General features: G+C 40.4%; 1 protein-coding gene across 3 annotated transcripts in view; it reads right to left on the bottom strand.

Moving 5' to 3' along the window:
- The window catches only part of arl13b (ADP-ribosylation factor-like 13b), a 69120-nt gene that overhangs the window by 37678 nt on the left and 5248 nt on the right, over positions 1–26194 (bottom strand). For 2 of the 3 annotated variants that reach the window (XM_059968207.1, XM_059968208.1), the window contains exons 3-6: positions 23424–23545; positions 21956–22002; positions 21074–21144; positions 12370–12619 (exon numbers count right to left, since the gene is read on the bottom strand). In XM_059968207.1, the coding sequence (XP_059824190.1) occupies positions 12370–12619; positions 21074–21144; positions 21956–22002; positions 23424–23453 (398 nt within the window). In that variant the 5' untranslated portion in view covers positions 23454–23545. The remainder of the gene's footprint in view (positions 1–12369; positions 12620–21073; positions 21145–21955; positions 22003–23423; positions 23546–26194) is intronic. The other variant, XM_059968209.1, reaches the window with a different exon arrangement.

Genomic DNA, 26194 nt, shown 5'->3' with positions numbered 1-26194 from the left:
GTCTCGGCAGTGAACTTTCCTCGGGGAAACTTGGGGCTTCCCATCGCTTTCACTACTTCCCCAGGCTGTAATATGACTGGTTTTGACTGGGTGAACCACATAGTCCCTTGTTTATGCTCATCATGCAGCCCAGCGTGGCCAAACACTTCCTCAAAAGCAGCTCAGAACAGAGGGACAATGATTTCAGAAAGTTCTCTTCAACTTTCTCCTTGCAGGCTCCCACTATCCTCCTCACAATAAAAGTATTGACCGGGTCTGGACAAACCAGCACTAATGTATCAAGCACCTCAGCTACTCGCACATCTGCTTCCAAAAACTCCAGCTTCAATGACAAGTAACCATCATACGGATAGTCATCCATACCAAGACCCCAGATCTCTAGCGCACTGAGTGACGTCAATGGTAAATGTATCAAATACTGGTTGTAAAATGAACCATACAGCAGAGTAACCCGAGAGCCAGTGTCAAGTATGGCTCTAGCATAAATGCCCTCAATCCAGAGCGATAAACTGTGGCTTGGCTCCACTAAGCCTTCGGGAATAGGATATTTTGCTTTAGGGTGTTCTTTGATATATTGGTGGGAACGTGCTTCCCCACCCCCCCTCCACCCCACCGCCTCCGAGACGCCAGGCCATTACAGCGCTGGGTCTCTCTGCTTGGCTCACTTTCCAAGGGTTTTCCCCTCCTTCACACTTCTTCATCAGTTATAACAGACAATACCAGTTGCTCACCTTCTCGCAGGACCCCACTCACTTGCATCCCTCTGCTTCGTCAGTCTGCTCAGGGGATTCGACTTTATAATGCGAGGTGGCCGCACCCACCGATAACAACCAGGACATCTCAGTCCACGAGCTCCTTTACTACTCCCCAGGGTGGGTTATCAGTGGTCATCTCAGCCAAGGGGACCACTACTGAGGACTGTACCCTGCTATCGGAGGACTCCCACGTCTCCATCGCATTCTCCTCCTCTTTTACTTCTTTGATCAGCTTGACAAACAAGGTGGGGGGGCGGGTGGAGAGTCTTACGAGACTCAGATACACCAAGCAATCAGGTCTGATGCCTGGGCGCCTTTTGCATTTGGTCCATTCTTAACTGATTCACTTCAGCTGTTTGAATGGCCCCGCTATGCCACAAAGCAACTCAGCTGCCTCTCTAGCCGAGAAATGTAGGTGGAAAGTTTCTCCCCCTTCTCCCGAAATATGTTCTAAAGCGCCGTCATCAGCTCCATTGGGCTTCCCGTCATGCCAAACGTATTTTCGAGTGCTTGCACGTAGCCTGCAGAGGTAGCAAAGGGGTTCTGTGTCTTTATGGATCTCACTACGTCAGCAGCCGGCCCCATCAATCCTCAACCAATCACTGTCTGTTTACGTCATCAGAGCATTTCCACTCATCCAGCAACTGCGAAGCCTGCTCTGTCCAAGTCTCATACGCCTCCTCCCCCTAGGGGATGGGCTTCACCCAAGAACATTCTCAGCTCTTAACAGCTAGGGCCTGTGCACTGGGCCATTTATTCCCCAGAGTGGTAAGGGTTAACACTAACTCAGAATTCTCATTCCTCTCTGGGGACCCATTAGACATTTCAAATCTGATCACTCCTTCCCCACTCTCCACAGAAACAAGAGCAACATTTCTTTGAAGTCTCCACCCCCAGCTACGGGATGCTCGGCTTGTGTTTCAGCCTGCTCGCCTACACTCCCCTCTTCCCAGAAAATACGGACAGCCCACAGCACCCCCCTCTCCCGGGACCCCAATAGTACCAGGCAATTCTACTACCATTACGTCAGCGCTAGTGTGAAGTAGAACAAAGTCTTTGCCCGCCATTTTATCAAACTTCCATTCATCCCCTGCAGCATCCATGATCACGTATCATAACACTTTACCAAAAAATCATTTAATATTCTTAAAAAGACAAAACCCACTGGATCAATGCTCAGAGCAATCACACAGCATCCAACAAAATCGATCCTGGTAGATAACCCCACAGTGAAACACCCTGGTTTCCTTAGCTGTGTTAGTCTAGGGAAGACATTTTCAAGTCCCACCAAACTCATGAGATTGAGACAGCTTGATCCCACTCCAAACCCCAGTTTGTGTGGATGCTGTGTAATTTGCTACCTCGCTACAAATTAGTGCCACAAAATAATAGACAGTACACTGCATGCAATTAAAGGAATTATACTTACAAATTTTAATTTAACTAAAGGGTTAGTAAAGAATAACAAAAAGAAAAGGGCCCATTCTAATTAAACAGTCAAATGTGCACGTTGGAGCTCATCTTGAACTTCTGTCACTCATGCACTGGGCCCTCAGTCAGCATGAACACCCCCACCACGTTCCGAATGCCATTTGCAATCCATCTGAAACAGACGGGGCTCCCACCGGATCATATGCTACAACCGATTCTCCCCAGCGTCTTCTCTCCTCATCTCACACCAAACACAAAAAACCCCAAGCCCAACCTTAATGTCTCTCACCAGAGAAACCTCCCCTTAATTTGACCATCCTAATTGGGTGGCACACATTTCTCTTCATCCCTTATCTTCAACAATATAAGGTCCCGCATGGGAGGTTAGTTAGGAAGATTCAGTGGCTAGGTATACATGGAGAGGCAGTAAATTGGATTGGACATTGGCTCAATGGGAAAAGTCAGAGAGTGGTAGTGGAAGATTGCTTCTCTGAGTTGAGGCCTGTGACTAGTGGTGTGCCACAGGGATCAGTGCTGGGTCCATTGTTATTTGTCATCTATATCAATGATCTGGATGATAATGTGGTAAATTGGATCAGCAAATTTGCTGATGATACAAAGATTGAAGGTGTAGTGTACAGTAAGGAAGGTTTTCAAAGCTTGCGGAGGGATCTGGACCAGCTGGAAAAATGGGCTGAAAAAAAATGGCAGATGGAGTTTAATATAGACAAGTGTGAGGTATTGCACTTTGGAAGGAAAAACCAAGGTAGAACATACAAGGTAAATGGTAGGGCACTGAGGAGTGCAGTAGAACAGAGGGATCTAGAAATACAGATACAAAATTCCCTAAAAGTGGCATCACAGGTAGATAGGGTAGTAAAGAGAGCTTTTGGTATATTAGCCTTTATAAATCAAGTATTGAGTGTAAGAGTCGGAACACTATGGTGAGGTTGTATAAGGCATTGGTGAGGCTGAATTTGAAGTATTGTGTACAGTTTTGGTCTCCGAATTACAGCAAGGATATTAATAAGGTTGAAAGTGTGCAGAGAAGGTTTACAAGGATATTGCCAGGACTTGAGAAACTGAGTTACCGAGAAAGGTTCAATAGGCTAGGACTTTATTCCCTGAAGCATAGAAGAATGAGCGGAGACTTGATAGAGGTATATAAATTTATGATGGGTATAGAGTGAATGCAAGCAGGCTTTTTCTAGAGGCTAGGGGAGAAAAAGAAAAACAGGATGTGGGTTAAGGATGAAGGGAGAAAAGTTTAAAGGGAACATGGGGGGGGGGCTTCTTCACACAGAGAGTGGTAGGAGTGTGGAATGAGCTGCCAGATGAAGTTGTAAATGCAGGCTCACTTTAAACATTTAAGAAAAACTTGGACAGATACATGGATGAGAGGGTTATGGAGGGATATGGTCCAGGTGCAGGTCAGTGGGACTAAGCAGAAAAATGGTTCAGCACAGCCAAGAAGGGCCAAAAGGCCTGTTTCTGTGCTGTAATGTTCTATGGTTCTAATAACCGAAACAAGCTGCTCTTACAGAACTGCCCAAAATTACAGTGATGACAGCATAACGGAACAAATATGAACCAGGGGATTCCATATCTTATTAGTTTAAGGTCATATTGTTTTCTGGAAAATCTGTTGTGAAATGATGTTTGCCATTTCCAGTAGGGGATGAAAGTTTTCCATGACACTATCTCATGAGTAAGAAAGGTTTCCTTATGATACTACGATAATACACACCCAAAACACAATTACTGTTTTTGGAACTTTGCCTTGGAAAGCCTGGTGTTGTGAAAAAGACAACTGAAATTCATGATCTATCTTTACATTCATTTGCTAGCTACAGTACTATTCCCCCTTTTATTTAATTCAGTTTAATTTAGTAAAATGTTCAAATCATATGCAAATATTATTTCTCATTTAAAATTACTAAATAACATTTCCCCAGTCTTCAGATCCTGCTTCATAAATCACTGCCAAATTTCAAAGAAAATGGACAGCACAATAAACCATGTAGAAATCTTTCAACTCCAAATTCAAATTTAAGTCTAGCTTGGAATAATTGCTAAATATCTTTAAAGTCCTAAGTGAGTGAATGTTTTCAGATGAAATCTATTTCCTTATTGGACCTGAGCTTTTGGCACAGAAGGCACCTTATTTGGCTTTAACTGACTCAGTCACATTCAGAAATAAAAAAGATAACTATCATGGTAAAAGAACAAAATAATGTGACACCGCTGCATGTGTGTTTCTTATTCTACAATTCAGGCAAAGCAGAAATCACTGTTCTCAACTACAGCAGACTTGGAAGCATGAAATACTAGAACAGAGTGACAATTGTAGTTTTAAACATTTGCCTAATGGTGAACCAATGTGATCAGAATCATTACCTCTCAGCTACATTTCGCACTCATCAAATAAACATTGAAGCTCGGAGGAAATGGAACAGGGAAACTTGGGATTACAGCTGGAAAGCAGTAGGTCAAGAAACTGAGGTTGAGAAGTTACAGGAGTACAGACATTAATTTTTCATTCATTTTCATTGTTTACTTTTTACACCCATTACTCTTCCATTGACGACCTATAAAAGGTGATAGTGTGCCTTCTTGAATGGTGGCCTTACAACTTTGTGGATCCAATTTTGACCATGACCTCAGGTGCTGTCTGTACGAATATAACACATTCTTGGCTTCATTGCTTGGTACTTCTGTTGGTCTTCCAATTCCATACTGCATCCCAAAAATATGCTCATAGCTTAAAAGGTAAATGTAACATTGTCTCCTGGTTTAGATTAGGTGCAGGGCTACGAGGGAATTAAACAACAATGATATGGAACTAAAGGTACTGCTCTGCCTGGAGCTGCTGTTCACTATTGGGCCAAAAGACTTCCCATGTTGCAATAAACAAAGCAGGAAGAAGTACAACTGAGGCAAATGCTGTTAACCAAGATCACAATCAAACAAACTGAGCTGTGCGCTGAATACACAAAAGCAAACAGCCAAAATGCAGTAATTGTATTAATTTAGATACAATTTTAAACTCATGTTCTTAGATTCTACTGTAAGAAGGATCATAAATTTTGCTCAAATAAATACACCACTGAAAAAACCATGGACAATAAATTTATGCACAAGTGCTTCTGAAAGTGCAAGTCCCTGGTTAGAGTTCTTGGACATTTATTCTTTATAGAAGGTGCTAACAAGAGCAAACTGATTATCTAGGCATCTGATGAAACTAGATGCCAACACCCAGGCATGTAGGTGACAAGGCAAGGAACCAGTTATCTCATTAAATAATCAGAATGAAAGGCAGTGGAGTTTGTCACACAAGGACAAAAGAAACTGTGCAAACTGTGCAAATTAAATGCACAGTAAGTGAAATAGAAGAAGGGAAAATAGCTAAGAACAAACATTTAATTTAAAATCATGAATTTCAAAAACCTCCAATAATGACATAGTGAAAGAACAAAATTCAACACACACAAATTTCAATTTTCAGTTCCACAGCAGTTGGATGACTACAATTAGTATTTTATGTTACAAAAATATAAAATTTGAAATTGAAGGGTAACTTCACAATATCTGTGCATTTATTCCTCACTATATTAGGATAGATAAGTCGCAGGAGCCAGACAGAATGTACCCTAGTTTACTACGGAAAGCAAAGGAAGAGATTATGTGCTTTTAGTGATTATCTTTGCTTGCACACAGGCCACGCAAGTAGTAGTACCTGAAGAAGATAATTGCCATTTCTTTGTAAAAGAAAAGCATTCGGGATTATCCTGGGAATTATAAACCAGTGAGCCTTACTTTGGTGGTACAGGAAGTTTACTGGGAACAGGTTTACAGGAAACAGGATTTAAAACTACTGGAAGAAACATAGCCTTATTAAGGATAGTCAGCTTGGCTTTGGGAGGAGGGGGGAGCAAGTCGTGCCTCACAAACCAGACTAAATTCTTTAAGGAAGTGACAATGAAGGTAGAGCAGTGGATACAGTATCAACACATAAATAAATTTTAGGAAGGAATTTGACAAGGTTCCCTTAGGCAGGCTCATTCAAAAAGTCAGGAGGCATAGGATCCAGGGAATCTTGGCTGTGTGGATTCAGAATTGGCTTGCTCACAGAAGGCAGAGGGTGATAGTTGAGAGGGTGTGTTCTGCCTGGAGGTCCATGGCTAATATTCCACAGTGATTAGTTCTGGGACTCACATGCTTTGTGATATTTATCAATGTCTTAGATGAGGAATTGGAAGGGTGGGTTAGTAAAGTGCAGATGACACAAATATTGGTAGCACTAGTAGGATTATGTGAAAGGAAAGGGCTAGGCTGATCTTAGACTAGGTTAAAAGGTTAGCAAACCATCACGGTCCAAGGACCTGTTCTGTCTGTATTGTTCAACATTCTATGTTCAAAACTGCAGTCCCATGTTATGTGCAAGTAACAATTGGTTCAACGTTACTTTGAAGGTGCAGTCTATCTAATCAATTTCAAAGCTTTTGCATTTAAAGAGAAATAGAACTAGAAGGAAAATTAGGTTCGATGTCACTGGCATAAGTTGTAAAATTTGTTGCTTTGCGGCAGCAGTACAGGGTAATGCATAATAAAAACTATAAATTACAATAAGTATATATTAAAAATTAAATAAGCAGTGCAAAAAAGTGATTAAAAAAACATACTGATTCAGTGTGCATGGGTTAATTGTCCATTCAAAAATCTGTAGCAGAGAAGAAGCTGCTGCTCCTCAAAACATTGAGTGCCTATCTTCTGGTCCTGTACTTCCTCCTCAATTTTAGCAATGAGAAGAGGGAATGTTTAAGGTGAAGACGGATGCTGCCTCTCTGAGACTTTGCCTTTTGAAGGTGTCCTGGATGCTGGAGAGGCTAGTACCCATAATAGAGCTAGCTGAGTTTACAACTTCCTGCAGCTTTTTCTAATTTTGTGCAGTAGCCCATTCCATATCAGATGATGATACCACTAGTTAGAATGTTCTTTATGGTACATCTGTAAAAGTTTGCAGTTGTCTTTGGTGACAAACTAATTCTCTACAAATTGCTAACAAAGCATAGCTGCTGTTGTGCCTTCTTTGTAACGGCATCAATGTTGGGTCCAGGATGGATCCTCAACAATATTGACATGCAGGGTCTTGAAACTGCTCACACTTTCACCTCCGATCCCTCACTGAGGACTGGTGCGTGTTCCCCACCCCACTTCCCCTTCTTGAAGTCCACAATCAATTCCTTGGTCTTACTGGTATTGAATGCAAGGTTATTGCTGTGTTACCACTCAATTGGCTGATCTACTTCACTCCTGTATGCCTCCTTGTCACCATCTGAAATTCTGTAAACAATAGTTGGTGTCATCAGCAAATTTATAGATAGCATTTAAGTTGTGCCTAGCCACACAATTGCGGACATAGAAAGAATATAGCAGTGGGGCTAACCATGCATCCTTGAAGTGTGTTAGTGTTGACTGTCAGCAAGGAGAAGATGTTATTTTCGATTCACACAGCCTATGGACTCCCAGTGAGGAAGCCAAGGATGCAGTTGCAGAGGGAAGTAGAAGCCCATGTTTTGGTGCTTGTTGATTAGAAATCAGGGTATGATGTGTCAAACATTGAACTGTAGTCAATAAATAACAGCCTGATGTAGGTAATACCATTGCCCAGGTGATCCAAGGTTGATTGGAAAGGCAGTGAGATTGCATCCACTGTAGACCTTTTGTGGTAATAGGCACATAGCAATGGTTGGTACCCACTGCAAAGGCAAGAGCTGATTCTAGTCATGACTAACCTCTCCAAGCACTACACAGTAATTGAGGCAACTCATCCCGCTCTTCTTGGGCACTGTTATGGTTGGCGCTCTTTTGAAGCAAGTGGGAACCTCCCACTGCAGCAGTGCGAGATTGATGATGTCCTTGAAAACTCTCAGCAGTTCGTTTTAATAGGCTTTCAGAGCCTTATCAGGTACAACATCAAGGCCTAACACCTTGTAAAGGTTCACCCTCTTGAAAGATGTTCTGACATCAGCCTCCAAGACAGAGATCACAGAGTTACCAGATGCAATAGGGATGTACACAGGCCAAGTTTTATTCTCCCTTGCAAAACATAAATAAAAGGCATTGAGCTCATCTGGGACTGAAGCGTCACAGCCATTCATGATGTTAGGCTTGGGTGAAATAATAGCCTGCAAACCCTGCCAGAGCTGATGTGCATCTAATTCCATCTGTAACCTCAATCTGAATTGTTTTCTGCCCTTAAAATAGCCTTCCATAGGTTTTACCTGGACTTCTGATATGGCTCTGGATCACAGGTCTAGAAAGTCATGTTTCTATCCCTTAAGTGGACAATAAATCTCCTGGCTCATCAACAGCTTTTGGTTTGGTATGTCCGGTATATTCTCGAAGCACACACTCATCCACACAGGTCTTAATGAAGTTATTCATTCAGATTCGAATACGAATCCCTGAACTTGTCCAGACCAAAGACTCAAAGCAATCCTCCACCTCCCTCGACCATACCCCCTCTTTGTTGTCACCACCAATGCTGCAATGTTTAGTCTCTGCCTATACGCTGGGAGTAGAAGTAAAGCCAAATGATCAGATTTTCCAAAATGTGGGTGTGGGATGGTATGATAAGTGTTGTTTGTGATATAAGAGTGGTTCCTCTGGTTCCACAGGTCCTATGTTGATGGTAGTAATCGGAGACCTCAAGCTGGTCTGATTTAAATCTCCCACAATGATAGGGAAGGCATCAAGGTGGGCAGTTTCATCTCTGCTGATTAAATTACTCAGCCCCTTCACATGTGATGTATAACCAAGGTGGAATGGACACTGTTAACAGGATGATGTCGGGAAAATGCCTTCGGAAGATAAAGTGGATGACATTTGATTGTTAACTATCCCAGGTCAGGTGAGAAGGACTGTAAAAAAGCTGTCATGCTGGTGCACAATGATGAGTTAATCATAAAGCATACTCCATTTCCTCTGCCTTTAAAGGACTGAGCTATCCTGTCTTTACAGAGAATGGTGAAGCTATTGAACTGCAGTGTTCTGTCCGAAATTGCAGATGTGTGCCATATTTCTGTAGAGCAGAGTACACAGCAGTCTCTGACATCCCTCCGGTACAACAATCTTGCTCTGAGCTCTTCAAATTTATTTTCTAGAATGTATATTCGGCAGCAGGATAGTCGGAAGTGGAAGTCTAAAGTGTTTCAATCATACCTGTACACCAGCACGGCGTCCCCTCTTCCGTTTTCTCAAAAGGGGATCTGCAACCGTGAATGAAGTACCCATTGCTGTGACTGTGGATTTCAGCTGCAGTGGTCCTAAATGGAAATATCTGATCATTCCCTTAAGATATTGTTGCTGCTTAACGGCACCATTTTACCTTTAGTTAAGACACAGAGCCAAACAACTTGGACCAATCATTCCAACTAACGAATATCCATCCATTCAAATCCGATCCACTAGCACTTAATGCATTGCTTTCAATGCCTTGGTGATTCAAGTGCCTGTCTATAAACACCTCTAAAAAGTTGTGGGAGGACTACCCACACTGGCTGTGTTGCATGTTCCAACCACCCACAGGGAGAATGGTGTTTCTGATATCTCGTTCTTTCACCAAGCCCTTTACCCTAAACCTATACCTAAACCTATATAGAATCAGTATCAGTAGAAGTTTCCCAATATCAACCTGTACTTCAGGGAACACTGAACTTGTACTCTGTTTGTTCCCTTTGTGCCTCACTACTCCATAGGGTCCTACCATTCATTGTGTATGTCTTACCCTTTTCAATCCCCTCAAAGTGCATCCCTTGCACTTACAATACCATTATAAATACCATTTGCAATTGCTCTGCCCATTGTTTTGCACATGGTGGAAAATGATCTCCTGGTTTTACTTTTGAGTTCCATTCACTGAGTAATATCTTCTCCAGTACCTATGAGAGTGGCTGTTCTGCTAACCTTTATAAGTGATACAATGAAATATTAAATACCTACATTTTATTGAGTACAGATTTATTTTTCCAACTTGCACCTTTAAAATCTTGCTGTAGTGATGAAAATTGATTGTGAATGATTGAATTTAACTCTGATATTAAAGACAATTTTTCCACTTTGAATTTCTTGAGTCATAGAAAAAATACAGCACAGAAACAGCCCATATAGTCCATGCTGAACCATTTAAGCTACCAATTTCTTTCGATCTGCACCGGGACCATAGCCTTCTGTACTCCTACCATCAATGTACCTATCTGAACTTCTCTTAGAACACTGAAATCCAGCTTACATGCACCACCTGTGCTGGCAGCTCATTCCACACTCTCACAACCCTCTGAATGATGAAGTTTTCCTCAAGTTCCCCTTAAGCTTTTCACCTTTCACCCTTAAGCCATGACCTTTAGTTGTAATCCCTCCCAACCTTGATGGAAAAAGCCTGCTTGCATTTACCCTATTTATACCCGTCAATGTTGTATACCTCCATCAAATCTCCTCTTAATCTTACACATAAAGTCCTAACCTATTCAATCTTTCCTAATAACTCAGGTCTATACAGGATAAATATCAGCACAACTATAGTATTGATTTTTCCTTACTTTCTACACATGGCCAGAGTTAACTTAGCAATTTTATATAATTTCAAATATTTGACACTTGATGCTGTTTACATGTAAATGAAAAATGAATAATGTCACAATTGCATTACAAGTTCTTTTCACAGACCTTGTTGACCAAATGAAGACTTTGCCTTCATCAAACCACATTTCATTCTTTTAGCATGCTGTTAACTCATTATTTTACCAGTTAAATGCTAGATTAAATTAAGAGGTAGAAAAGTAGTCTACAAGGAACTACTGGATTTCTGCAGTAAACTAAAGCCCAAAAAATACCCAGGGTCACACACTGCTGGAAACTGTAGCAGTCATATACAAGATAGGATAAATGAATGAACAATATGGCACTGGTAATAGACGCCCTGAGCATCTGCACTTCCAGCTCCACTGCTCTTAATTGCACTGGAAATGAGGCACAAACCTAATTCCTAATCGATAGGCCCTCACGACTTTCCTGGCCATAAATAGCAAACTCTGCCTAGTACCTAAAGGCATCAAATTACTGTGAACATCTTCGATATTCATTAACATTCAGTACCAGACAAAATCTATTAAAAATTAGCAAAGAAATATTTTTAAAAAAATTCAAATTTTAATGCATTTGAAAACCAAAACATACTTAAACAGAATTCATCAGATTAATTACACATAATCTACATAACTGTTTCTCTCAGAAACATTCTTCTTCACTGGAATCAACAGAATCACTACGCTATCCGCGAGCCTAAAATGGCGAAATATACTGCTGACAAAATTTACCATTGTTACTGCCAGGAAACTATACGAAATTGGCATTCTGCGTCAGAGTGTAGTCAGAACATCAAAGCAGGCTTTTCAGGAAGTTCATGACTTCCACATTCATGTGAAGTTCACTCAGAAGTGCTGTGGATTCTCAGTTTTATCCTTTCCACCAGAATAACTGATACAACTTATTCCATTATCTCTGTAAAGATGTTTTGACAATGAGTCAGCTATTTTACTGCAACACACGTTATATGGAAACGAATACTGAAATGTTAATATGAAAAATTACACTGTAAAACTTGGCTATCAATATAATTGAAATGTTTGCTTTCTGCCGCAGCTTATCTCCTTTGTTTGAATTTGTTAAACTGACATGTTAAATCCAATGCCTTGATCATAATAGCTCAAGATCAAGTAGTTCCTTTTTACATGCCCTACAACTAAACGGGAAATTTTACAGAGCAAACATGAGGAAATCTGCAGATGCTGGAAATTCAAACAACACACACAAAATGCTGGTGGAACACAGCAAACCAGGCAGCATCTATAAGGAGAAGCACTGTTGATGTTTCGGGCCGAGATCCTGACCAAGATCCTAACCATCTCCTTATAGATGCTGCCTGGCCTGCTGTGTTCCACCAGCATTTTGTGTGTGTTGTAGGAAATTTTACAACTGAGTACGTAGAAGCAGAGGAGCCCAGATGTCTAGTTACTAGTGATTCAGCTTCTTGCTAACGATCGCACTGTGTATTATTACCTTTCCAAGAATTGGAGGAAATAATCATTGCAGGCTTTGTTTTATATTCAGATGCGACACTTACACAAGCACAGGTTTTCCAGAAATCCGAGGATGCCTTATGACTTCGGCCACAGTTTTTTTAACTTCTTCCATCCGATTAACATCACTGGAGTCCACAACAAAAATAACACCAAAGGATTCAGCATAATAGTTCTTCCAAATAGATCTGATTCTATTCCCTCCGCCTAAGTCAAAAATGGTGACTTCGAATTTGTCCTGTTTTATATCAACTCTTGAAAACCCCACTGTAGGGCCTGTATCGTATGGAGATTCTGCAAAAAAAAAACAAAAAAATCTAAGAACTACATGTGTCAGAAATATGAAATAAAAAAAAAGAAAGCATTTAAATGTTTAAGCAGAGGAAGCATCTGTGGGGAACAGCATCTCAAGTCATGTGGGTTGGTAAATTAACTGGCACCATAAACTGCCCCAAATGTGTAGATGGTAGAATCTGGGTGGGCTGGGGTAAAGAGGTAGAAGTTGATGAGAATGTAGGAATTTTTTTTTTTAATTTGGTGTAGCCCCTGGCACACCTCAGGCTCGCTCAGCTCACTTCCATCTAGGGGGAGCAGCCTTCTGCCCCGCTAAACTGGGTAATCAGCTTGTGTGGATGCTGTGTGATGTCCCCACCCCGCTAAATAACAGACAGTACACCATATGCGATTAAATGATTACACTTTATAGAGCTTACTAGAACTAAGTGACTAATAACGATACAGTATATATGAAGGAAAAGAAAATAAAGAAAAGGTGCCAAAACTTATCAAAGTCCTAACCACTTCATACACAACCATTGGAGCTCAATTAACAAAGTCTTCCAGCCACCATTCAATCCCCTCAGACCTCCTCGACTCGTAGCTCAGGACCACCCAAAGTGATCAACCAAGCACCCCCGGCACGCCTCTCCTCGCCAAAAATCCTGGCCTCGGACCCCCGCTCAGGATCCATTCCTTCGCCCAGCTTACAGCATTGTGCCCTCTCTCTCTCTCACCCCCTCGCGCCGACTCCCCAAATGCCTGTCAACACTACTTGCTTAACAGACCCACCAGAAGAATAACCCCTATCCCAATTGGTTAATAAATGAATACAATTCTCATTATTTTGATTAACATACACAGTAACAAAAATAGAAGAAATCCCCTTACATTGGATTAATGTATGATTCCTGGAAATGGGTGGCTGATGGTTGGCATGGACTTGGAGGACTGCATCTCTCTATGTATATTAGATATCCTGAGGACATCTTAACTCAAAAACAAGTCCATTCACCCAGCATTCTCTGATCTATACCATTCCTAAGCAACAGATACATTTTTAAACCCTCATCACCATTTCAAATCTTTCTATAGTTGCATCCATCTTCTTTTTGGTAACTTCTTCAGCATTCTCCCTGCGTATGTCTATATGTGGCTTCTTACACAATCAAATTTCATTCCACTTCACCAATAGCAGCTATACCTTCAACTGCTAAAGCTCTAGAATTTCCTCTTTGTATCAAGTTCAACTGCATTTATCATCAAAAAATTTATAAATTATACAACCCTGAGTTACTTGCTCACAAAGCAATAAACCAGAAAGAACTCAATTAAAGAAAAAAAAGACCAACACTCAATGCGCGAGAAAGAAAAAAAAACACACAAATCATGCAAACAATTGAAGCAAACAACAATATTCTGAACCAAAATTGAGTCCTCAGATCCGAAACACGGAGTAGCCCGCAGTCGACCCAAAGCTTCGCTTATCAGTTAAACATATTAGCAGGCACAGAGCACAAGAGCCGGGGCAGTCTTCATAGCCTCAGTACTATGGGGAGGAGTGACCATCACAGAGAGTGAGCAAAATTGGCTATCACCCTAGATGCCAACACACTATCTTTCCAGTCTATCTGGGCTGGTGTTTCAATTGACCAATCAATTGAATAGGGAAAGGTTCTGAACCTTGGAAAAAGGAGTGACCATCACAGAGAACGAGCAAAATAAAAACATACATACATACATACATACATAAATAAATAAATAAAAAGAATAAAAATCGGCTCTTGCCTCCAATCTGGGCTAGCGTTTACATTGTCTAAACAGCAAATGGTATCTCACACTAGGACACAGTGGCAGCGAAAGGCTACAGGCCTAGACCATACCAGCTAGTGACTCAATCCAGGCCTACATTTCGCCACCCAGCCCAAAGCCGCTCTCAAGCTCTTCAAATCAGCTCCACGCCCAGAGAGATCCAATCTCGCACCTGGACCAGTTGTACAGGCACCAAATCTCCTCTGTTCATCTAACTTTTCTGTTAGAGAACTGTTCTATCACAACACTTCTGTAGCTCTTCCCATATTTGCTGGGCTGTTTAAAATCTCCCTTTGACCAAGTTTAGGGTCATCTGCTCTAATTCACCTGGGGCTCACTGTCAATTTTCTGTTTCTTTTGATAAGCACCCCTATTAAATACTTCAATATCTTTATGGTATCTTAAAGACATTATAAAAAAAAGATGCAAATTGCTGGACATATAAATGTTTTCAAAAAATGGATAGGGGAGCAATGAATAAAACAGAAGGTCTACAATAAAGTGAAAGGCTAGAGGAATTAAATGAAATAATGGAATGATGACAGGACAAGTAAGAGTCCAGGTGAGTTGTAAATGACAAAGGAAATGTCTCAAAATAATAGAAAAGGCAAAATTGATTATGACTAGAATAATGGAATACAATTGATCGGTCAAAGAAAACAAAGTAATCATTCATTAGGTACTGCTCCACAACCTTCCATCAAGCTATATCACAGTAGTACAAAAGGACAGGTTCAGAGTCTAACTACAGACCAAAAAGATGTGTTTCATAATCCAATCTGAATTTAGTCTTCCCAGTGAAGAAGAACTGCAGCTTATTGTCCATTATACTATGTTAAGCAGAAAATAAGGAACAAATGATTACTTGATTTTAAAATACACCCTTACATCATGTTCTCCAAGAGCCAGCAGAAAAAAGGATACAGGATTTAGAAACACCACAATAATGTCATCATTACAGATTATTCTAAATGAATGAATGTGGCTATTAGAATGCATACTAAAATGCTGATAAAGGCACTCTAACCAGTTGCACTTCCAGCCAATACATAATCAAAAATCAGTGGTTAATATAATGTGAATCCACTTTTCAAACAGCATCTACCATGGCTTCAATCTGCAATCATATAATCAGGTTACTTGAATTTGTGATAAGAGCTACAAGTCTCTTACACAGCTGGACGGCAACTTGCCAGATTTCCTGAAATGTTAGGCTGTAAGTGAAGGTTTCATGAACTAGCACTGGATACACCAGTGAAAGCTCCATCCCGTATGAACCACCTACCTTAAAGGAGATACAGAAACAACTTTTGTTTACTAGGTTTGCCACAGCTACATCATTAAACCCAAAGGATATCGCTAGCACAAGACAGAAATATATTAAAATTATATGCTGAGCTGAAAGACATCTCACTTTAAAAAGTGCACACTTATTTAAGGGAAGGAATAGGTCATCTGATAATTCTAGCCCTAAAAAGTGCAAACTGCCAATTAACACTGCAAACACGAAGAAAGATAATCTGTGGTCTATATTTAAATCAACCCCAACCATCAAAACATGCAGCCAATTTAAAAACTCTACCCCACAAAATCAGAAGAGACTTAATGCCCTGTGTATTGTCATGTTAGAAAAATCAATAGTGATCACAATTGCAAAATGACATTGTGGGTGGGCTTCCTGAAGACTGAAAAATTGCCAATGTCATTCCACTCTTCAAGAAGGGAGGGAGGTAGAAGAAAGGGAATTGTAAGCCATATAGACTGCCTTCAGTGGTTGGAAAGATGCTGGAGTTTATTATTAAGATGAGATTTTATGGTACTTGGAGGCATAAGATAAAGTAGGCCAAAGTCAGCATGACTTTCTAAAGAGAGGAAATCTTGCCTGACAAATTTGTTGGAATTCTTTGAGGAAATAACAGGCAAGATAGACAAAGGTGAATTGATGTATGTTGTGTATTTCGATTCTTAAAAGGCCTTTGACAAGGTGTCGCACATGAGGTTTTTTAACAAAGCAAGAACCCAAGGTATTACAGAAAATGCACAGAAGAGTGACTGACAGGCAAAAGGCAGAGTGGGAATAAAGGGGGCCTTTTCTGGTTAGCTGCCAGTGACGAGTGATGTGCCGCAGGGGTCAGTGTTGGGACCTCTTCTTTTCACATTGTATGTCAATGACCTGGATGAAGGAATTGATGGTAATGTTGAGGAAGCAGAGTGTTTGCAGAAGGGCTTGTATTGGGGCAATGGGCAAAGAAGTGGCAGATGGAATATAATGTAGAATGAATAAAGTGCAGAGGGACTTGGGAATCCGAGTGAAAGATTCCCTGAAGATTAACTTGCAGGCTGAGTCAGTGGTAAGGAAGGCAAATGCAATGTAAGTATTCATTTTGAGAGGACTAGAATACAGAATACAGATGCAATGCTGAGGCTTTATAAGGCATTGGTCAGACCACACTTGGAATACTGTGAGCAGTTACCCAAGAAAGGATGTGCTGACATTGGAGAGTCCAGAGGAGGTTCAGAAGGATACCGGGAATGAAAGGGTTAACATATGAGGAGTATTTGACGGCTCTGGGCCTGTGTTCAGAAAAATGGGGAGGAGGGGGAGAAATCTCATTGAAACCTAACAAATATTGAAAGCTCTGGATAGAGTGGATGTGGAGAAGACAAGAAAATGTTTGGAAGAAATAAGGAGTAGGCAATAATTTCCAAATATAATTCTTCCCCCCAAGCCCACACTGAAGAACATCTTCTCTCTTCAGAAATATTCTATTTATGGAAAAATCTGGTGGTGAACTTCCCCGTCTCATTAATAACAGATCTAGACAAGATATTCAATCAGCTAATGTTCTGACTAGAAGCATTATATAAGCACCTAATATTTAACTTAAGGACCACTTTGAAGTATAGGAAATTATAGCATTTAAATTAATTTCAGACGTACTGCTGAATCCAAATACCTTTGAAATAGGCTCAGGAGACAGCACATTTAAAGGCTTTTTGGCATCAATCTATAACTTGCTCTCTGGAATAATCACAAAATAAAATTTCACAATGACTGCACAAGTTTATCCTTCATAGTTCCCTCTTCAATACTCCTGATTATTTGCAGTGTATATTAAAAGATACAGTTCTATGGCAACAGCTACATTCAAAGAAAATCAGACTGCAGGATTCCATTATAATGTACTGGCCACCAAATTAAAAGGTCACATAGGGTCACTGAATAATATCTTGCTGATGATTTCCCATAATCTATTAGATTTATCAAACATGCATTCTTCTATGCAAGTACAAAGCATTCTCAGCTGAAACTAATGCTTCTACAGCGTAGTTAAATCATCAAGTGATTAAAACTACAAACCCCATTTCCAGAAAAGTTGGGATATTTTCCAAATGCAATAAAAACAAAAATCTGTTATATGTTAATTCACGTGAACCTTTATTTAACTGACAAAAATACAAAGAAAAGATTTTCAATAGTTTTACTGACCAACTTAATTGTATTTTGTAAATATACACAAATTTAGAATTTGATGGCTGCCACACACTGAACGAAAGTTGGGACAGAGGCATGTTTACCATTGTGTTACATAACCTTTCCTTTTAATAACACTTTTCAATCGTTTTGAGACTGAGGATACTAATTGTAGTAGATTTGCAATTGGAAATTTTGTCCATTCTTGCTTGATATAAGACTTCAGCTGCTCAACAGTCCGTGGTCTCTGTTGTCTGATTCTCCTCTTCATGACGTGCCATATATTTTCAATAGGAGATAGATCTGGACTGGCAGCAGGCGAGTCAAGTACACGCATTCTGTGTCTACAAAGCCACACTGTTGTAGCCCATGCAGAATGTGGTCTGGCATTGTCCTGCTGAAATAAGCATGGACGTCCCAGGAAGAGACGCCGCCTTGATGGCAACATAAGTCTCTCTAAAATCCTAATATATGCCTCAGAGTCAATAGTACCTTCACATACATGCAACTCACCCATGCCGTGGGCACTGATGCACTCCCATACCATCACAGATCCTGGCTTTTGCACCTTTCGCTGATAACAATCAGGACGGTCGTCTTCATCTCTGGCACAGAGAACTCGATGCCCGTTTTTTCTGAAAAGTAGCTGAAATTGGACTCATCTGACCACAGCACACGGTTCCACAGTCTTTCGGTCCATCTGAGATGAGCTTGGGCCCAGAGAACTCGCCGGCGTTTCTGCATAGAGTTGATGTTTGGCTTCCTCCTTGCGTAATACAGTTTCAAGTTACATTTCTGGATGCAGCGATGGACCGTGTTAAGTGACAATGGTTTTCCGAAGTACTCCCGAGCCCAGGTGGCTATAATTGTCACAGTAGCATAACGGTTTCTTAGTGTTATGATCCCAGCCCCCTCCTTTGTGAGAATCGCAAGAGCACCCGTTTGGGGGGGGGGGGGGGGGGGGTCAGTAGACCCAGGAAGTGAGAGAGAGAGAGGAATGTGCCAAATTGCACGTCCCACCTGGGATACAGAATAAGACGACAACGACTATTGTCTCATGGAGACCTCGTGAAAAGCCCTCGGGCAAGGTGGGCTGGTTGAGAGAGAGATTGCATCATCCCAACCTGATTGACACCTGCGACCCCGTGAGGAAGTATAAAGGAGAGTCTCAGGGGGACAGCCCCCTCAGACGCACCAAGAAGACACGAGAGAGTGTTCCCGCAGCAGCGGGAAGCCATTCTGAAAGAAGCCACGTGCGTTAGATTCCGGGATTGGAATTTGTGGCTGGAATCACAGAAAACCGCTTTTAACTAACATCGGGGAGAGGAAACCAACGCTCCCCTGATTTCACGGAAGATTCATCAAGACTCGGCAAGTTCTTTCTCTTCTCCCCCAATCTCTCTCTCTCGGTCGCCCCACGTGAAACCCAGCGATTTTCAAAGGGCTGAGGCCTGCAGACTTTCTGAGTGACTTTTATATTTCCAACGGACGATCTATTAACCCCTAGACATCAGCAGAGCTCACTTCTTAATGATGATTATTGCTATACCCGCGTTTTAGATTGAGTGTTGACGATGTGCATTATCTGAATGTATGTATTAACCCTACTTTTGTGTCCCTTTATAAATAAAACGTTTGAAAATAGTGACATCAGACTTCAACGGACCTCTCTATCTTTGCTGGTAAGTTCTCCAGTTACAGGATTCATAACATTAGGCAGTGCCGCCTGAGGGCTCGAAGATCACACGCATTCAACAGTGGTTTCCGACCTTGCCCTTTATGCACTGAGATGTCTCTGAATCTTTTCACAATATTATGTACTGTAGATGTCAAAAGACCTAAATTCTCTGCAATCTTGCGTTGGGAAATGTTCCTTTTGAACTGACCAACAATTCTGTCACAAATTTTGGCACAAAGGGGTGAGCCACGACCCACCCTTGCTTGAAAAGACTGAGCCTTTGATGGACGCTATTTTTATACCCAGTCATGATACCTCACCTGCTACCAATTAGCCTGCTTAATGTGTAATCTTCCAAACCAGTGTTACTTGAACATTCTGTGCACTTTTCAATCTTATTTTAACTCTGTCCCAACTTTTGTTGAGTGTGTTGCAGCCATCAAATTCTAAATTTGTGTATATTTACAAAATACAATTAAGTTGGTCAGTAAAATTATCAAAAATCTTTTCTTTGTACTTTTGTCAGTTAAATAAAGGTTCACGTGAATTAACATATCACAGACTTTTGTTTTTATTGCATTTTGGAAAATATCCCAACTTTTCTGGAAATGAGGTATGTAAATTCAGAGTATAGCAAGAGAAATTGGGGTGGGGCTTAACGGCGATTCCTTTGTTCGCATCTTTGGAAACAGCTCTAGTTCTACCTTTAATATCTTTATTTTATTCTTTCAGGGTTCTTTTGAAGACTTTGACCTGGAGTTACACACAGGCTTCAGTTCTTTGTGGGAATGGGACACGTTCTTGGGGTTCCATGACTGGCCGCTATTTGACATGCCAAGGATTTGGCCTGAGAATCTTGATTGTGTTCAGAAGCCTAAGATCTTGGGGCTCTGGAGACAGACGGATCAAGGGTTGGTTGTTGGGGAGGCTGTGGGCCCAAAGACTCAATGTCTTTGCGATCTTCAGACACAGAGCTTGAAAAAAGCGGCAAAATGAACTTCTAAGATCGTAAACCAGTGGGTTGCTGTTATGTCTCCCACTTGCCATGAAAATGAGGGACAACTCGCATCCCTTGCCAGGGAGAAAGAGAACCTGTAGGTTGTCAAATTCGGATGAAATGCAAAGCTTTTGGGGTAAATTTGCTCTACGTCTTTGCTATTGCTTAGCAGACGCTTGGGCTCGGTGACTGCACCGATGCGCACTTATTTTTGCTGGTGGGAGGGAGGGAGGATCGTTGCTCACTGCCACTTATGCGCGGGAGGGAGAGCTGGGTGGGGGTACTTTGGGGTTGTCATGTTTAACTGTCGTTCATTCTTTGGGGCACTTCTCTGTTTTCGTGGATGTTTTGTGAAGAAAAAGCATTTCAGGATATATATTAAATACATTTCTCTGACATTAAACGACCTTTGAACCTATTAGATAAAATTGAGCTAAGCTTAGTGTTTTGAATCCTACAACTAGGAAAGGATTAGAGTAAAAATGTAATGTTTTTCCAGAGATTGCTTACCTCCTTGAATCCCTTTTACAGTTGCAGTTTTTCCAGCATTATCCAGTCCCACCATTACTAGAGTTACCTTCCTGTAAAACAAATGTGCTGCATTACTTTTGAACAACATTTGATCATTGGCTTATCATCTATACTGGTGGCAGATTCAGTTCTCCTGTGTTTCATTTGTTATACTGTAATATCATGTGTGTATGTGCCAGTGCATCTTCCTATTTTAAATTACTTTTCACCCCAAGAGGGATTCATAAGTTAATCCTTCCAAGACGTAACTAAACTATGTCTCTGCAGTATTCAACAAACACAGAACTGCTAATGAGTATTGCTGAGTAACAAATTCCAAACATCCATATTACCTTACACAAGCAGAGAGTTAACTGAATACTCCATTCAAATATTACTAATAGAGTATTCACATTGTGACTCAGTTTTCCTGTCATGATAAATTACCAGTATCGTGGAAGTCCTAACACATGACAGATGTTGAACAAGTGAACTTCAGTGAACTGCAATCCACAAAAAGTCAAAAGGTAAATGGCACTGACAGATTAATCTGCAGAGGCCAATTTCCAGTGGCTCACCAAGCTGACTTATATTTAACATGGAAATTTTCCTTTAGAAACAAGGTCATCAGAAAGTAGCCTACTTAGTTATAAATTATTTTAATTTATAAAACTATCTTTACCACGAAGGTAACTATTGTGTAAGAGGCTGGATATTATTTGTACAACTGGTAAACTGTTGATATATCAAAAGTGGACAGATCTTGAATCACAAGGCAGCCAACAAAAAGAAATTAAGCAAAATACCTCCTACTTAATTATAAATAAATTAGAGTTATAGGCAAATTTCCCCCAGCATTACAGTGGACAAAATTAATAATACCTGTTATAAGATGGAAATACCCATGAATCTGAATGGAGGTTCCTATTCTGCAAATAAAATGTATTTTTTTTAATTTAGTTTCTTTGAATCATTAAAATAATTATGTTTAAATACCTTTGATGACCAAACAAATATAAAAACTCTTACAGACTTTGACCAGAGACAAAACGATGGAAGTTTTACCTTCTGTCAAAGGCTATTTGGACATACCAGAGGCAGAATGTTAGCAGTTCACTGAATGAGGTCAAATCACCTCTAAAGTAACACATAAAAAATGCTGGAGGAATTCAGCAGGTCAAGCAGCATCTATAGAAGTGAATCAATAGTCGATACTTTGGGTTAAGACCCTTCATCAGGACTGGAAAGGAAGTGGGAAAATACTAGAATAAGATGGCAGAGGGAGAGGAAGGAAGAAGGTGATAGGTGAAGCCAGGTGGGTGGAGGAGAAGGGTTGAATTAAGAAGCTGGACCAAGAGAATTTAATGGTAGGGTAGAAGTTGGAGACAAGTTGATGAAATTGATGAGTTCAGCATGGGTGCATGAAGCACCACCAATGCAGTCATCAATGTAGTGCAGAAAGAGTTTGGGAGCATAACCAGGGAAGGGTTGGAAAATGGACATGGCCAATGAAAAGTCAGGCATAGCTGGGGCCCACGTGGGTGCCCATGGCTACACCCTGAGTTTGGAGAAAGTGGGAGGAGCTAAAAGAGAAAATGTGGAGACTTAACACCTTTTTGATGGGGGATGGAAATACTAAAGTATTAGGATAAGGTGAACCAGGACAATTAAGGACTTGCATCTGCACCAGGTTAGTACAGATGTGGGAGAATGTCCAATTTGGCTGGGGACAAGAATGAGAAATAAATTGTAGCATTCAATCCACAGAAGGATTTACTCACTGTGCTGGCAAATTTACTGTAAAATCATAGTTCTTCCATACATAAAAAAATAATTTAAGTGTTAAATGAAAATGATGATTGAAAACAAATTACTCTATTGTCAGCAGTCATGGTACTCTCTTTTTGTATCTTATGTGCCTAATGCTAATATTAATTTTGAGGTGAACAATTACCTTTCCCCATTCATACCCACTTGTTTTTAACCACATGGACATCGAAACAACATTAAAAGACACAAGCAAACTGATATTGACAACAAATAACTGAGAGCGCTAAAGACAATGAAGCACAAATGGAATATAAGGTAAATATTTAATGTTAGAAATGGTGAAATTCTCTTCCTTTGATAGTATAATTTATGTTGCTGTCTGACACACAGCTAGGCATTATCGCTGTGCAACTTTTTGAAAAACACTGCATTTTTGAGGTAAGGTTATTTTGGAACTATCCTTGGCTTTATTAGAATGAAACTTGCCACTCAGAAGTTGCTTTTCAAATCCAATTGTACACAGATCAATCACGTAGCATTATTGACAAGAAGCTCAGTCAAAGCAAATTTAAAATCATACCTGACAGGTTCTCGCCAACGTTTTAACCATAAGCAACAGTTAGCCATGAGATTAAACATATCTTCTCTGAAATACTGGAGGATCAAACTTCAGCTGCAGATAAACCAACTAGAAATCAACATCTGCAACAGAATAAAGAGAGCTTACAACACAAAAAAAGCACTTTCAAAACTATAAATAACAAACTCAATGCTACTTCATTGAAAAAAAAGACTGAAGTTTAAAGTATGAAGAAAATATAAATTAAATTTTAGTTTGGGCATTAATGACCAAGCCCTTTCAACCGAGGTTGGCAAATGCAAAATGTGCATTTTCAGCAAATCAGGTTGCCTAAGTGGAAAAAGAAATAAAACACTGTCACTGTCTGACCTAATGAGCATAACCAGCATTTATGTTTTTGTTTCAGATTTTCAGCAAGAATGATTTTTTGATTAATTTACTGGTAAATCTCAATATTAATTATCCAAGTTATACAATGCCATATTTTTCCATTTCCTGCTCATTCATTCAACTAAGAGCCTCCTGAATGACCCGATTGTACTTGGCTCTACCATCACCCCAAGCAGTGCATTCCAAGCACCCGCCGATCTCTGTGTAAAAACAGTTGCACCGCATGTATCTCCTCTGAACTTAACCCTTCTCACCTTAAATACATGCCCTCTAGTATTAGACATTTCAACCCTGTGAACAATACACTGGCCTCTCATAGTTATGCCTCTCATAATCTTATAAACCTCTATCAGGTCTCTCCTCAGCCTCCACCATTCCAGAGAAAACAACGCAACTTTGCCCCAACATCTCCTATAACAATGTTCTCCAATTCAAGTAGCATCTTGCTAAAGCTCATCTGCACCTTCTCCAAAGCCTCAACATCCTTCCTATAAAGGGGAAACTGGAACTGAATGGAATACTCTAGATGGGGTCTATATATTCAACACAACTTCCCAACTCCTGAACTTACCCTATAAACTTGTGTAGCCACTTTCAGAAAGCTATAAACCTAGACCTCAAGATCCATCCACACATCAAAACTTTAAATGTCTCCCAAATGCAATCCCTAAGAATCCTCTCCAGTAACATTCCTACCACTGAAGTGAGACTACAACCCAGATCTATGATGTCCATATTGGCTCAACAGGACACAAAGATATCAGTCAAGGCCCCAGCATTCTTATCTCTTGCCCCTCGCAATAACCTGGGCCCTGAGAACTTGTCCACCTTAATATTCTATTTAAAGGGACCTCACAATACCACTTCCTTTATCTCAAAATGCCCTAGCAAATTACTGTGTTCCACACTTTATCTTCCTATCCACATTCTTCTCCTTGATAAATATTGATACAAAGTACTCATTTAGGACCTCCAAAAAAATTAAATCAGGACTACACACATATAATTTTATGATTAGTGTGTATTGTATTGTTTGCACAACATGCATGCTAAATACAAGATTCTTAAAATAACATCTGATTCACCAGATGAAAAGAAAAACTGAACAGGAAATAATGAAGGCAAGAAGAATGTAGTGAAACCGTATGGTTGAAAGATCATGTCAAATGTAACCATAAATTCCAGTGAAGGTGGAATGGTTGACAGATGAGTATTATCAGCCATCCATCATCATCCTCTGGGTTCAGTGTGCAAGAGGATGCCTAAGCTTTCTGTTCCCTGTCATTTAAATTCTCCGTCCCACTTTGCCTGATTTTCTATAGAAACCTTCACTTTTAGATCGGGGCCCAACACAAAATTGAGGAACAACTCTAAGTATTTCAACTTTAATGGTGACATTACGACTGCACCAACATCAAGAATGCCCGACATAGGTAAACCATTTTACCCTACATATCAATGAAAAACACATCATCACAGTTTTAGTTCAGGAACACGGAGACCTACAGCGTCCTGTTGATTATTATGGTGCCAAAGATCTGATTCCATACACTGATGGCTCTTCAATGATCAAAAGAGGAATTTGAATGGCTGAATGGGTAGTTGTTTCTGAAATGAAATGCTAGTATCGAGAAGCATGCCTCCTGGTATTGCTGCACGACAAAGCTTTGATTAGGCCTGGAAGTTGGCAGAAGGGTCAGCTAATATCTACACTGATTTTCAATGTGCTTTTGAAGTTGCTCATGATTTTGGAAACTTATGGAGGCAAAGAATTTCTTACAGCTGTAGGAATCCCAATCAAGAATGGCCAACTAATACAAGATGCCATACAATTGCTATCAGAAGTTGGTGTATTAAAATGTAAAAGCCACTCTAAAATGACAACAATTGAAAACCATGGAAATACATTCATGGATGATATTGCCAAAAAGGCAGCACGGGAAGAGACAAAAGTATCAAGAACCCACAACTGGAATTACGGAAACAGTGGAACTCAGTATCACAAACAAACAAACAAGATATTCAAGATGCAAGCACAATGCTTTAACCAGGTAAAGTGGTTCTAGATGCAGAGTGGTGGGAAGTTAAACAGTGATGGAGTATTGAGAGTTAGCACTAGTAATAGACAAATAACTCCAGCTAAGTTGCTTCTTTACCCAGCACAGCAAATATACTCCCTGGGCCACAATGGAGTGCAAAAGATTCTCCCAATGGTGGTGGAATCCAAAATTCAGGGCACAAGCTCAAAAATATATTTGAGAAATGCATGACATGCCAAAAAAACAAATCATGGATTGGGGAAAAGCTACCACAACTAAGTGCTCCTGCCCCAACAGGTCCATTTTTACACTTACAAGTGGACTATATTTCTTTGTCAAAGT

The sequence above is a fragment of the Hypanus sabinus genome, chromosome 4 (genome assembly GCF_030144855.1).
Source record: "Hypanus sabinus isolate sHypSab1 chromosome 4, sHypSab1.hap1, whole genome shotgun sequence".
Taxonomy (NCBI): domain Eukaryota; kingdom Metazoa; phylum Chordata; class Chondrichthyes; order Myliobatiformes; family Dasyatidae; genus Hypanus; species Hypanus sabinus.
The sequence above is the reverse complement of the archived record's forward strand: the minus strand, read 5'-3'. Positions and strand labels throughout refer to the sequence as shown.